This window comes from Branchiostoma belcheri, unplaced genomic scaffold, assembly GCF_001625305.1.
Source record: "Branchiostoma belcheri isolate BF01 breed outbred unplaced genomic scaffold, Haploidv18h27 scaffold8, whole genome shotgun sequence".
Classification (NCBI taxonomy): Eukaryota; Metazoa; Chordata; class Leptocardii; order Amphioxiformes; family Branchiostomatidae; genus Branchiostoma; species Branchiostoma belcheri.
In genome coordinates, this window is record NW_017804464.1 from 4,887,311 (window position 1) to 4,900,587 (window position 13,277).

General features: G+C 39.7%; 1 protein-coding gene across 1 annotated transcript in view; it reads left to right on the forward strand.

The window, feature by feature from the left end:
- The window catches only part of LOC109486109 (ribonucleoprotein PTB-binding 1-like), a 48,089-nt gene that overhangs the window by 19,447 nt on the left and 15,365 nt on the right, over nt 1-13,277 (forward strand). Inside the window, 1 exon segment of the mRNA XM_019789798.1 lies at nt 5,804-5,870. Within this exon segment, the coding sequence (XP_019645357.1) occupies nt 5,804-5,870 (67 nt within the window).

The window sequence follows — 13,277 nt, forward strand, 5'->3', positions numbered from 1 at the left end:
AACTGCCACGTCGTGCCGCGCGTCTGTGGCGGAGGTTGATTACACGATAAAAAAATCTGTCGTACAAAATGCGCAGTGCGGCGCCGCGCACGGGCTCGCGTTGTTTTACGCCCAACACATATAAATGACGCACGTGTAAATCGGGCCTATGTACAATCCAATGAATGAACTCATTCCCAAAACCTTTCGCAACTTGTCAGCTTTTCTAAAAATACATTGCCAGGAAAGATGATGTCTTTTGAATTCTCAGAGTTTGCTAACTTTGTTTTGAATACAGATTTCTTGTAGAGACACTTAAATGTTAGTACTTTCCATATCTATGTGACAAAAAGCACTTCAACTGTACAAACATTGCCCAAAGCATCTTCAACAGATAGAAGAGTCCTTACTTAGTCGATTCTATCTCAAATTCCTTTCCCAAATGGTACTATTACTATTAGTCTTCTTGTCAAAAAGCTTTTTGTGTTGATAGAAGTGTCTATGATAACAACCTCTCTTGTTCAGATTAACTTGATTCTTTAATAAATGTCCCAAAGTCAAGATAATTTTCTTACAGAAGTTGTACATTTAACACTGGTCACCTCAATTTTGGAATGTCACTTTCCGAATTTTGAGACAGCTATGTTGAAACCCCTGATTTTCAACTTTGTTATTCCTGGATGTACAGTGAACTTTTGCATGCCATTGGAAAGATCATGCTATCTTCAGTACCAGGTTGCTTTTTTATGGTCAGAATGTACAAATTTATCAAGATATTTGACTTTAAAAATTGCAAGCCTGGCGGTCTAGAACACACACCGTCATGCCCAGCAGCTTAGCCTGGCAGTCCTAAACTTTAGCCCGCGGCCTGAGTTAGCCAGCCCGCATCCAGACCGCATCCAATTAGCCTCATGAACACCCCATGAAAACCACTGAATTAATGAGAATTCACATTTTCACACCTGTGTAATTAACAAGTTTGTGATAAATTCATGAGAGGTCTGGGCTCAATGGTTAGCCCGCGGGCCTGAACAGGCCTGTCGGTCTGTGGACAGGCTGGGCTGATGATTAGGCCTTATGATAGAGAACCTTCAGACTTTAAACACCAAACAGAAAGTGGGAAACAAAAATATGCTTCCAAATTGATGCTTCCAGATTGATGATGGTTTACACTTCACTTCATATCACTTCATATTAATAAACACCCTTCACATTTTCAGCTAATATTTTCAATAAGTGATTACATATTATTGACAAGTATGATGTACAGGTATGAATGATGATAACTTTCATGAATATTCATTTTGAACATTTTCTGCAAAAGCTTCAGAAATTTCTACTGGAAGAATTTTTCCTGTACATGGGAAGAATTGTTCTGCTATTAACACTGCAAAAAGTCTCTTTCTAGTAGAAAGCTTTTTGAACATGTTTGAGGAGGTGGATTTTGCTCCTGCTGTGCTACCTGGGCTGATACCTGGGTGGGGTGTAACATTTGTGTAACGGTTATGACTAAAAAAGATCAGATAGCATCATAAAAGACCCTTGTCTCAGCAAGAACACTTCATATTAGACCTGATTGGTTGTGGTGTTGGAAGCCAACTTTTGAGGACACTTCATGGTCACTTACGTTTCTGTTTGGCAGGTATAGTCCAATCTGTCCTACTATGGATGGGCAACTCCCCTGGCCAAATCCCTTTGAAACATCATGGGGGTAGAAATTTATCTTTTTTTTAAAGAATGAAGACTTGGCTAAGTACAGATCACAACAAAACAAGATGAATGGACATGGTTAACAGATAAACAATAACTCCATGGAAACATTTAAATCAAAAGGAAAACATTTGGAGTTTTAGTGCCATAATCCTGCCATGTATAAGCCTCAGCCGATGTACACTGAAAACATAAAAAGCAAGGAATCGATCCTCAATTTGCAACATGAACTTGCTTTCAGTGCAAGGAGTTGTACAATGCTTTAGGAAATTCATGTTACATTTTCTTTTGTAATTATTCTGTTCCTGCACCTTTGTTATGCGGGTCATACCTCAGGTCACCTATTGTTCCAGGCATGCAAATGACCACTGTCCAATTATCAAATTAGAGAGTCTGGTCGGGCTACCCTGACATGGGTGCACTGGCACTGGCTCAATAGCCCGAAAAAATATCCTATCAGAAAATCTCATGACATTGTAATGACAGTGTCAGATGGCCTGGGTTCACACGGTGAGAACCATGTCTTGGCCAAATCTTTCTATCCCACAACTAGTTTATGTGTAGTGTCATGATTAGATTAGATTAGATTTAGATTATGAACAAAAAATTAATGATGAGAATCTTTACAGGATTTGTAATAAGTCTAAATTACAATTTAATTGGAAGTGCTTGCCCAAGGCCTAGAGTCAATTCTATATTGCTATATTCCACATTACAAATTGTAACCATTTCGAAAAAAACACAATGTTTCTAGATAATTTCAAAGTATGATTTAAAAAAAAGTGAAAATTTTCTAATTGTTACAATATTTGTGAAACATCTCAAATAGGTTATATATAAAAATGAAAAAGAGCTGTTCATTCAGTTTGGACATTTCCCCAAAATTTGGAACAGAACGTAAAATGCTTGTACAGCGCAGGATGTACATGTATGATAGCAGACCAGGTAGCCTGGGTGTAGGAAACGGGCGAGCAGTAGGGCCTATAACCCCCCCACTGTTACATGGGTACCAGACTGCTGCCAGGCTAGCTCCTTGGCTCCTGGAGGGCCAACATTTGCCCAAGGAAATGTCACCATAGAGTGATAATAGACATCCCTCAATAAGCCTATGAATTACATTGTAAAGGCTTGTTATCCCCTAGACACAAAGAACACAGTTTCTTTAAAAATGGGTGACAAAAGGGGAGGGAGGTGATTATGATAAAATTAACAAGTTCTAACTTCCAAGCAACAACTTGAAGTTAGTCTCCAGTCAGAATCTGATCAATGTTAGACGTGTTTCAGTTCAGTTCAGGTCATCCTCTAAGGTGCCATTTGTAATGTCACTCCATGTGGCTCTGTCTCGCATGGCGGACAGAAGTTCCTCATCCCGTAGTCCAACCTCTTCCTCGATCAGTTTCTTTAACGTAGGGACGGACGTCCCCTCCTTCTTTTTACATCTGGTTGCCAGAGAAGCACTTTGGCAGCCATCTCTGCGTGGCGTACCACATGACCGGCAAGGGCCAGCCGTCTGTTCTGAATGGTCTGGGTAATCAGGGGTAGACCGTTGTAAAGTTCTTTGTTACTCATGCGGCTCTGCCATGGAACATTCAACACACACCGAAGCAGGCGCGTGTAGTTACCATTCAGTTTCTTAGACAAGACTTTAGTTAAAGTCCATGAGTCGGAGCTATACAACAAAATAGGCTCTACACAAGACTTAAAGACTTTTAACTTTGTGGTATTCTGGATTGGGGCCTTCCACACCTTTTTTAGGGCGTGGCATGCCCCCCAGGCCTGGCCAATACGAACATTAACATCATACGCTGAATTACGTGACGTGTTTACAACTGAAGAAAGGGGATGCTTTTGCTTCCGAAGCAAAAGCATTCATTGAGTTATCAGACTGCATGAATTGTCATGACATACAAAAAATCAGATGATCATTGATCAATTACTAAGGTGACCTTGAGAGAATATTGATGTAATGTTGTAATTTTATAGAACAGGATTCTTCTTTAAGTGAATGAGTCTGAACATTATATTTAGTCTCTATGGCCGGACAACTCCTCTGGCCAATGATATTCCCCTTAGCCGATTGCTACTATTTATTTAGCCTGCAAAGGAGTCTGGTGGAGACTACATTACATGTATATTGGTGTGGCCTAACAGTTGTATATATTTATTATACAGTCATTCCTGCCGAAATTTCTAGGAAGGATTCTATCTGCAGGAATCTACAATGTCTTAGTAGGTTTTTCCTGCAGAAATTTCCTGCAGGAAGAAAATTTTCAAAATGAATTTCCATGCATGTTATCATTCATACCTGTCCAATTATCAAATTAGAGAGTCTGGTCGGGCTACTAGTACCCAGACATGGGTGACATGGTCTTTGCAGCTTGCACTGGGTAGCTCAATAGCCCGAAAAAATATCCAATCAGAAAACCTTATGACATTGTATATAATGACAGTGTCAGATGGCCTGGGTTCACACGTTGAGAACCATGTCTTGGCCAAATCTTTCTATCCCTCAACTAGTTTGTAGTATTATGATTAGAACAGTAGTCAAGCTGCCCAGATAGGGGTACTGTAATTCGATGTGTAACTCAACAATAGTCCAACTTGATAATTGGACAGTGGCATTTGCATGTCAAGAACAATAGCTAAACTTAGTTTCATCCCGCATAACAATTGTTCCTTGATCAGAATAATTACCTGAGAACTGTTGAACCATGGTTGAACAGAAATGGACTGAGGATTTTATAACTCCATTGCTTGAAAGCAGGTTTAAGTTGCAATGCATGTATTAGGCTTCTTGCTCATATTATATAGTACTAGAATTTTGTCCGGCAAAACTGTCTGTAACATAATTTTCCCAATGTTTCAACTGAACTGAACTGAACTTCAATGACATTCAGGATGCTCATGAGAAAAAATTGTTTCATTTTCTACCCCTAGCTGGTACAGAACGTGTTTGTAAGCTCTTCTTTCTTTTTTGTGGTCTACATGTAGTTGAAAGAGCATGCGAAGCTGAGTGATTGAGTGAGTGAATGAGGTTGAAAGCGGCAAAAATGTACAACACTGTTAACAGATGGGTGTGGATTATGCTCTCCTTCCTTATTTTCTGCTCTGAGAATGAAGTTTTACACATCACTTGGATCAGACCGCGGTCTGGGATGTAGTCCGTGAGGTCTGAATCCTTACCCCACCACGGCTGAAATTGGCACAGACAGTCTGCAAACATCAATCAATTCACGCCTTCCATGCCATTGTTTTGGGCTTTTTGCACCTCTTTGACCAGAAATTCCAGACCGCGGGCTGAAGTTAGGCTGACGGTCTGAATGGTTTTTGAGTAAATCAGCCCGCGGGCTGGGATTCTACACCTGTAGTCTAGTGCCTTTAGACCGAAGGTCCTGTAATTAAAACTTGCGGGCTAGTTGTTAGGCCTGACGGGCTGTTAGGAAAGACCACCGGTCTGCTTGTATTTATTATTAATGATATCTTAAGTTATGGACACTGCAGAACAATAATTTTCATATCACTGTGCTCATTACACCAAGAGCTACACACTGATGTGAAACTTGAATGTTGAAAATCAATTTTTACTTGAGTTTCCAAATGCCTTGTGACTTTCCAAAATTGATGCGACCAGTGTTATTTGTACTAATAGTTCCCTCTGGCTATTTTAGCTTCATTACCTTCGCCAAGGAGGTTATGTTTTCGTGGGCGTGTGTGTGTGTTTGTGAGCAAGATAACTCAAGAAGACTTGGATGGATTGTCTTGATATTTGGTAGGTGGGTAGGTCTTGATGAGACCTCAAAATGATTGGATTTTGGCCCCCTGGCAGCTTGTTATAAAACTGCAGCTGAATTACCGGTTATGATATCTCGATCTAGACAAGCTAGGTCCATGAAATTTGGATGATAGGTAGCTCTTGTGCTGGGGAAGAAATGACGTGAGTTTGGGCCCCCAACCAGCATGCTCTGGAACTGCAGGGGCGTTTGTTTGAAAATATCCAAAAGAGGATAACTCCAGAACCAGTTGACTGATTGACAGGTTTGGCTGTATACTACAACTGTGAACTGTGTTTTGCAGACGCTAGAGGAGTAACAATGTTTTTCTTTCATATTCACAGGATATCCAGTCTATGTTGACAGACTATGGAGTGCAACATGTTCACTTGGACAAGGCTACAGGAACAGGTAACTTCACTGATATAGCACTAAACAGGAAGTTAGGTCAAAGGTCCCAGAATAGGTTATCTCATTTCCTGTCTGTTGCATTATGGGAGCCAATGGGAAAATGCATAGACAGAATTATTGAGTAATTTACAATAACTTGATGAATAAACATTGATTTAATAAAGAAGAAATACACAACAACCCAAGAAGATATTTCACCTAGCTAGATATGACTATTAATATTATGGGATCTTTGATTTTTTGTACCTGTCTGTGTTTTGTTTGTGTTCTTAACACTGTATTATGGCAAATGTGATAAATTGTAAGAAATTGCATTTTTTTTACAATGCCCCAATTTTTTTTGCCCTCCACCACAGTTCCTAGAACATGTTACAAAAAAAGCAAGGTACACTGCTATTGTCTGTCTGGCCAGCTGTAAACAAGGACACATGAATATGTCGTTTTCTTTTCAGTGTTTTTTTTCATCTGGTTGTTTTTCCCAGACCAATTTCATGCATATGATGCTGTTTACCAGAACGTGAGTCGGTGCTCAAAGGTTTCCTTCGGTTAGAATTATTTGAATTGCAGAACCGTTGGATTGCTACTGGGTGCTTGTCAACTTACACCTTGGTATCCCTCTTGGCATACTTTAATATTGATAATGATATATGTATTCAGAGTATAGCTGTGTTTTAGAGATAGGACTGGTAGTTTATACTTATAGTACCACCTGATCATGAAGTCAACAGCTTGTGGCTTGCTTATCAAGGACTGTGTTCACGTATACTATACACGAGAGTTAGGACTTGTATCTACCAACATTTTTGGCACAGAGACACCATTGAAAAGAAAGCCAGTTTCTTTTCCTATGATTTGACATTTGACTGGATTTGAATTCCAAGATGTGTCATCTCTACTAGTGTTTTGCACTTGTCAAATTCTTCTTTGATTCGAAAAAGGAAATATGCAAATCCAACATATTATCTTATAAAGTTGTGTCACCGTGTAGAAAGAAAATGACGTCACGGTTTTTACTTCTCGTTGTTTATTTGGTGTGTTGTACGGATTGTCACGCCTTGCCGCAAAGCTGCCAGACAGAAGACGACGCGATATTTTCTGTAACGTGCTTGTTTGCTGACTTGAAGTCCCTGCCCAGTGGCATCCCAGCGAACACCAGTCGACTGGACGTGTCCTTCAACCAGATCCAAAACCTGACGGAAATTCCTCCTCTGGTAATGCTCTTCAGTCTCAGTATAAAGTATAACGCTATGGAGGTCTTTCCATGGATGTCTCTCCGCAACGTGCCGGCTTTGCAGTTTCTCACACTCAGTTATAACCAACTCGAAGAGGTCAAGTTAGACACAGTGATCGTACACCTCCCCAACCTACGGTACGTCTACCTGACTGGGAACCGGTTAGCGTCCGTCTCGGAAAGAGAACTCGGGCTACCGCAGGTTCGCCGCGTGGATTTCAACAACAATCCGCTCCACTGCGGTTGCGCTGTGCTGTGGTTGGCTGCGAAGGTGCGGTGTCTGCTGGATTGTTTGGCAGAGTTGAAGATGGTACACTGTTGCAAGCGGTGCGCGGCCTGCTATCTCGACGCTAACAGAATGGACTACAGGTGTTCCAGCCCGAACCGGTTCAAAGGGATGATGTTGGCGAACGTTTCGGGACGTCTCGCGGAGTGCAAAGCTCAAAAGATCTCAACCTCAACTGTCAGTCATGCTGTAACCCACCCTACAAATATCACTGGTGTTTTTTCAAAAAGCACTGATTCCACAAGTGACGTAGTCGGTGTCTTAACGACAACTGACCGAGAGGAGCCCGTGATTACGACGTACCATTTCGTTATAAACGTTTTGGGCTACGCGCTGGCCCTGATTCTCATCTCGTGCTTGGTGTACAAAACTGTGGAAAGTTTTCGCTGTCGTGACTCCAACAACGATGACAGCGGCGCATCGGAGGATGGGAACAACATCGCAATGCGACAGAGAGACTCGACAGTGGAGATCAATACCTAGCCTACCCCGAAGTTAATTTTTTTACTGTTGTCCCAAAATTGTCAATGATACATGTACTCCTGTCTTTTGCCTGTCTGTCATATGGTCTGGAAGCCAAACGCCTAAACCTGCAGCGCCACCCAAAACAATACTTCTGTCCCGGAAGGAATAACAATTACTTTTAGAAAAAGAGAGATTTACATGTAACTGTGACCATCCAAGTGCAAACATCAATTGAACTGGTAATGCTTTGTGACTCCACTAACTAGTACAAGCACTGTGCAGAATTGTGCTAAAATATTTTGTTTTCATAGTGTACCCACCACCCAAAAACAATGCTTGCAATTGAGCTGGCAGTTTAGAGACAGCACAATTACTACTACTGACTACATAGTCAGTAGGGTGTCTGAAGCAGGATTGGGTAGTTGTTGTTACAATGTGAACACTTGAACAGAGGACATGTTTTTCCTTAGCTCTCATGTGTTGGCTACTTGACTTACATTGCAATAATATTTGCATGTTACTTTGTGAACAATGTAATTCAAGACCTTAACCTAAAGCCTCGAGAACCTAAATGCAGGGATACTATTTTGAATTGCTGGTCTCAAAAGCCTGTTCTGATCTTGTACTATGTTGTATAACAATATTCTCATTACGTATTCTTGACTTGTAACATCTATGACTCCTACTGTTTGTAGAAATGAACTATACACTTGGTCTTCGATCTCACTGTAAATCAGAACCGGGTACCGTGACAGTCTCAGAAATAAGCCAGGAGCCATACCGGTATTCTATTCAGAGTCAACTTGCAAAAACTGCAGGGGTCAGAATAACATTTTCCTATTGAAAATTATCTGCACCAGACAAATTTTACCCACACCATTCAGAATTGAAGAAGTATGGATAATACATGTACTAAAAACTGTACATTCAGTCCACACCAATTTAATTTGTTGCTTCCCGGATCGCCCTGTCCATTTTTTTCTGATTTGGAAAAAAAAAAAATTTTTTGGGTTGTAGATAAACTGCAAAATGCTCAATGAAAGAAATATTTTGGCCCCAACGGTTGGAAAAAGTCCTTTCTTCCTAGTTCTTAAGTTTTCCAATGTAACAATGCAATTTTGTTTCATTAAAAGTTCAAAATCTATTGTTTTAATTATAAACCAGCTGGTATGTTCACTTCATGGCTCATATTGTAACATTTCTGGCTATGATGGGGTGCCTTGGCCTGTTTTTTTTTTTTTGCCCTGTCGCTCCTGATTTTTTCTGAAAAAATATGAGAAGCAACAAATTAAATTGGTGTGGCCTCAGGAACAAATTATCATTAATATTTCTTTATACTTCATATATATGGTAACACTTATTAATGTTCCAAATAAACTCAGTACATGAACCTGTGCAGGTTTCGTGCACGTAGACACCAGACTGAGTATACAACTAACATTTCACTTGTACAAACCTGCAAATAGTGCAAGATTTTGTATTTTGAGCCCCGAACTGCGTTTTTACCATTTTACCGTCAGCGCTGAGATTGTACATGACATTGTAGCTGTAGGGAGAATCGTTGCTGTGCTAACGCCCGCTTGTTATGGATAATGGCAGGTTTAGACTGGTTGTTTTTATGTCTGCTGCATTAGCCGTGGATTTCATACAACCTGTGCAACCGGTGCCAGGCAGAGTCAATGTAACTATTTGTTAAGAATCATTACATCATCAAGAATACTATATAACTAGAAAGTAAGGTAACATTTGCAAAGTAAATGCGTAACGTTTACCTTTGCATATGGTCTGCTCTGTTAATTCTTACTCAAACACATTCACATACATTGTATATGGTGGAAGGAGTCTAAATCCCTCCTGCTATAGAATTGCAACAAGATGTAACCCAACACCAGTAACCATGGTGAGAGACGTCTGGTTCAGGTCACTGACCTTTTTGGTGTGGAGAAGAAGAGGAAACTGAGCAAAAACAATTATGTTTTCCTTCGGTAAACATAATCATGTTTTTGTTTATAGTTAATTATACCGATGTAACATTGTGATTTAGCATAACTCCATACGCTAAAAATTGTTATCAAATATTGGATGACAGTTGGAATTAGAGAACCCAGAAATTGAATTGGTGTGGTCAGTGGCGTTATGTATGCCTGAATTAGAAAATGGAGTGGAGACAAAATCCGGAAGAAGATTATGTTTTGGTGAGGACAAAGTGGTATTATACTTCGCCCCAGGGGGAGTTTCCAATGAGATACTTTTTACTGTAAATTCATTTATTTTTGCAGAAGAAGGGAAAATGAGGTTTTTGCAGTGTTTTTAGTTGTGGATAAAAGTAACCTGACGTACAGTAACAACACATTGGCTGTGTCACAAATTTCAGCAGTGAAAACCATGAAAATAAAAATCACCACTTTTTTTTTCAAATTTACGGTAGCCGTTAGGTCCCAGATGCAGCGCACTAATGGGTAAAGGGACATCACAGAAAGCAGGTAAAAGCCATCTTGGTATAAAAAAAATGGAATTTGCCTTCAGACTCAGTGTTCTTTTGACCCTAGAGTAAAATCCAGCCGACCCTATAGCCTTTATTCTTCTGTTGACTGCTAGCAAGACTGTAAAATATTCTATCAGACATCTGAATTTCAAATCCCCACAAACAACTGGAGAGACAAGCCCTTGTCTTGATACATTTCACTTCAACTGGAACCTATAGCTAGTAGTAAACGATGAAAACTGAATAAACAAAATTAGAATCCATGCCTACTTGGGCCTCGAAATACTTTTTTTTCAGGTACGTGCCAAATTGCATGTTGGCAATAATTTTTAGGTGCCATTTGAAAAATTTATGTGCAAAATGATATTTAGTCGGTCGGCATTACTGTTTTCCAAGTGGTATACTCCACATGTCACAAACACTAGAATAACTGTTGGAAGTTTCTGAAACATTTTATACGGTACATATTAAATAAAAATTTACCAACACACTGAGAGCAATGAAGTATTTTTATTTGGCAAATTTAGATTACATTTTAAGATCAGTATAGTTAAGAGGGTGTTTATTTCTGGAGTGTGGGTAAGGGGGTGAAGTCTGCTATCGCTGCTTAGGTAAGGGGGTGAAGTCTGCCATCGCTGTTTGTTTCCTTGATTATCGTTAATGATATGTAAAGTAAAATATACTGAGCACTAAATAAAAACAACATATTATGGTTAGTTTTTGCTTCTTTGCCTGCAATGCGCCCCCCTTCCCCTCCTGCTCTAGCTGGAAAATTGCACATGCAAAATATTTTTAATTGGAAATTTTGAAAATAATGTGCATTTTGCACATTGCACATGGGTATTTCAAGCTCTGCTACTGACCCCAATTTTTTTGGAAACTGAAGTCAGAAACATGCTTTAGGCATGCCTTAGGCATCCAGTGCAGTTTTTTTAGGGCTTGGAAACCTGATTTTTCAAAGCCAACATTTCAGCCATTTATCTAGTACAGAGTTGAAACCACAGTATCCTAATGTATGCTGACCTTCATGGAGCAAAAATTCCCAAAATTCTGACAGAAAATGGTTACTGGAAGGGTCCTTGGCTGATTTTTAGGGTACCACCCATAAAATAAAGGACTCAGCTTTGGCCTTTTTTCTGCAGTTTTAAAAGCCCAAAGTATGAAATACTGACTCAAATGTGCCAATTTGGAGCAATATGTGTCAATATCACAAATATTGCTTTATTCAGAATATTTTCAGTTTTGTTGCCCTCAAATCGCATTGGATGCCTTTAAATGGCTGTAGCCTTGTGGGATTCAATCAGTAGTGGCCTTTCATCATTTTCAAAGTGTCCGTAACGAGCTATCAACCGGAGTGGAGATTTGTGCATCCTTCCCAGGGAAGAGACTGAATCCTTCCTGGGGGAAATCATTTTCTACGTTTCCTACAACCCTCTGGTCTCTTTTCTTCCTCATTAAACAAACCAAACAACTCCCGTAGAGAGCCAGGGAAGTGGAGAAAGACTGGAGGAATCTATTCTGACTAAGACAAATGAGTTTGGCTCCAAGAGATGACTCAGATGAGATGTTGAATTGTAGTCAAAAGACAAGTAAAAAATGGGTGGCTGGCGTAAGCCATAAATTATGACAGAAAGAATACTGTTCATACATGTATACTTACAGCAATGATATTTTCAAGGACTTTTGACAAAGGCAAATGATGTTAAATTTGGCTGGAAAAGATGAGATGTTGAATTGTACCAAGAGACAAATAAAAAATGGGTTCCTTGCTTGCATAAGCCACAAATTATGACATATTTCTTCTAGTGAGACTTGAAATTGTTACCTCCGCAGAAGGAGATAAGGCCATAACAATTAAATTTGTTGTTTCTCAGATTTTTCAGAAAAAAAAATGAAGCGACAGGGCGAAAAAAATGAAAATATAAACAGGTCTAGACATCGTCCTATTATAGCCCCAAATGCTACTATAGGACTAGGAGCCGTGAAGTCAACCTACTCAAACAATGAATTTTTAACTTGTAATCAAACCACTACATGGAAAAATGTTACAACTAGGAAGAAAAGGACTTCCCTCAACTGTTGGGGGCAAAATATGAGCATTTTTGAGTTAATTCAAAACCAGAATTTTGTTTTTCGCATCAGTTTTGGAGTTCCCAGAGGATGTCATCCATATAATCAAAACAACATGGCCTGGACAATGTTGCAGTGATTTTTTTTCCCACTTTGTTGATTTCCGGAACAAGCAAATGAAGTTGTTGCTGCCTGAATGAAACATGAAGGGGGTTTGAGGCAGTTGGTGTCAATTAGGCCACAGTAAGTAATTTTTATGGATGACATCAGCGCGCGCATTAATTTTCGCCTGAGTTTGGGAAGAAAAAACAAGAAATTTTGTTGCCTTCTGACAGTGGTCAACATGCCAAAAATGGGCAAAGATGTCTGCTGCCATGCTGGAAGGTGGATGGCAGATAACTATGCAGAGAGTAGACAAGACAAGGTTCTGATTTAATGTTTTGTTTCTTACTTTGATGCAGTGATATGTGATGCTGGCTGTGTATATGTGATGTTCCCACTGAATCAAAACCATTTGTAGTGATTGAGTCAAAATTTTAAAATGTAGGAACCTTGTTTTTTTTTTTGGCCCGCCTTGTTTTTTTTTTTCGCCCGCTCGCAATAGATTTGGAGTTTGCGGAGGATGTCATCCAAAAAACTTACCTGCTGTGGCCTAATGCCAGAAAAGGGTTCAGGCTAATGACATTAGCCTCCATTACTCCAACTCTTTCTCTACAGGTTATTCAATAAATATTACATTAACGTAGAGAGGTAATGTTATCATGTCGGGGGAAACTGAAGGGTCTTCTTTTAACGAAGATGAATGACACTGACCGAGCACTTAGACTTACAAAAATGCTGACTCAGCACTTAATGTTAAAGCTGGTGTCA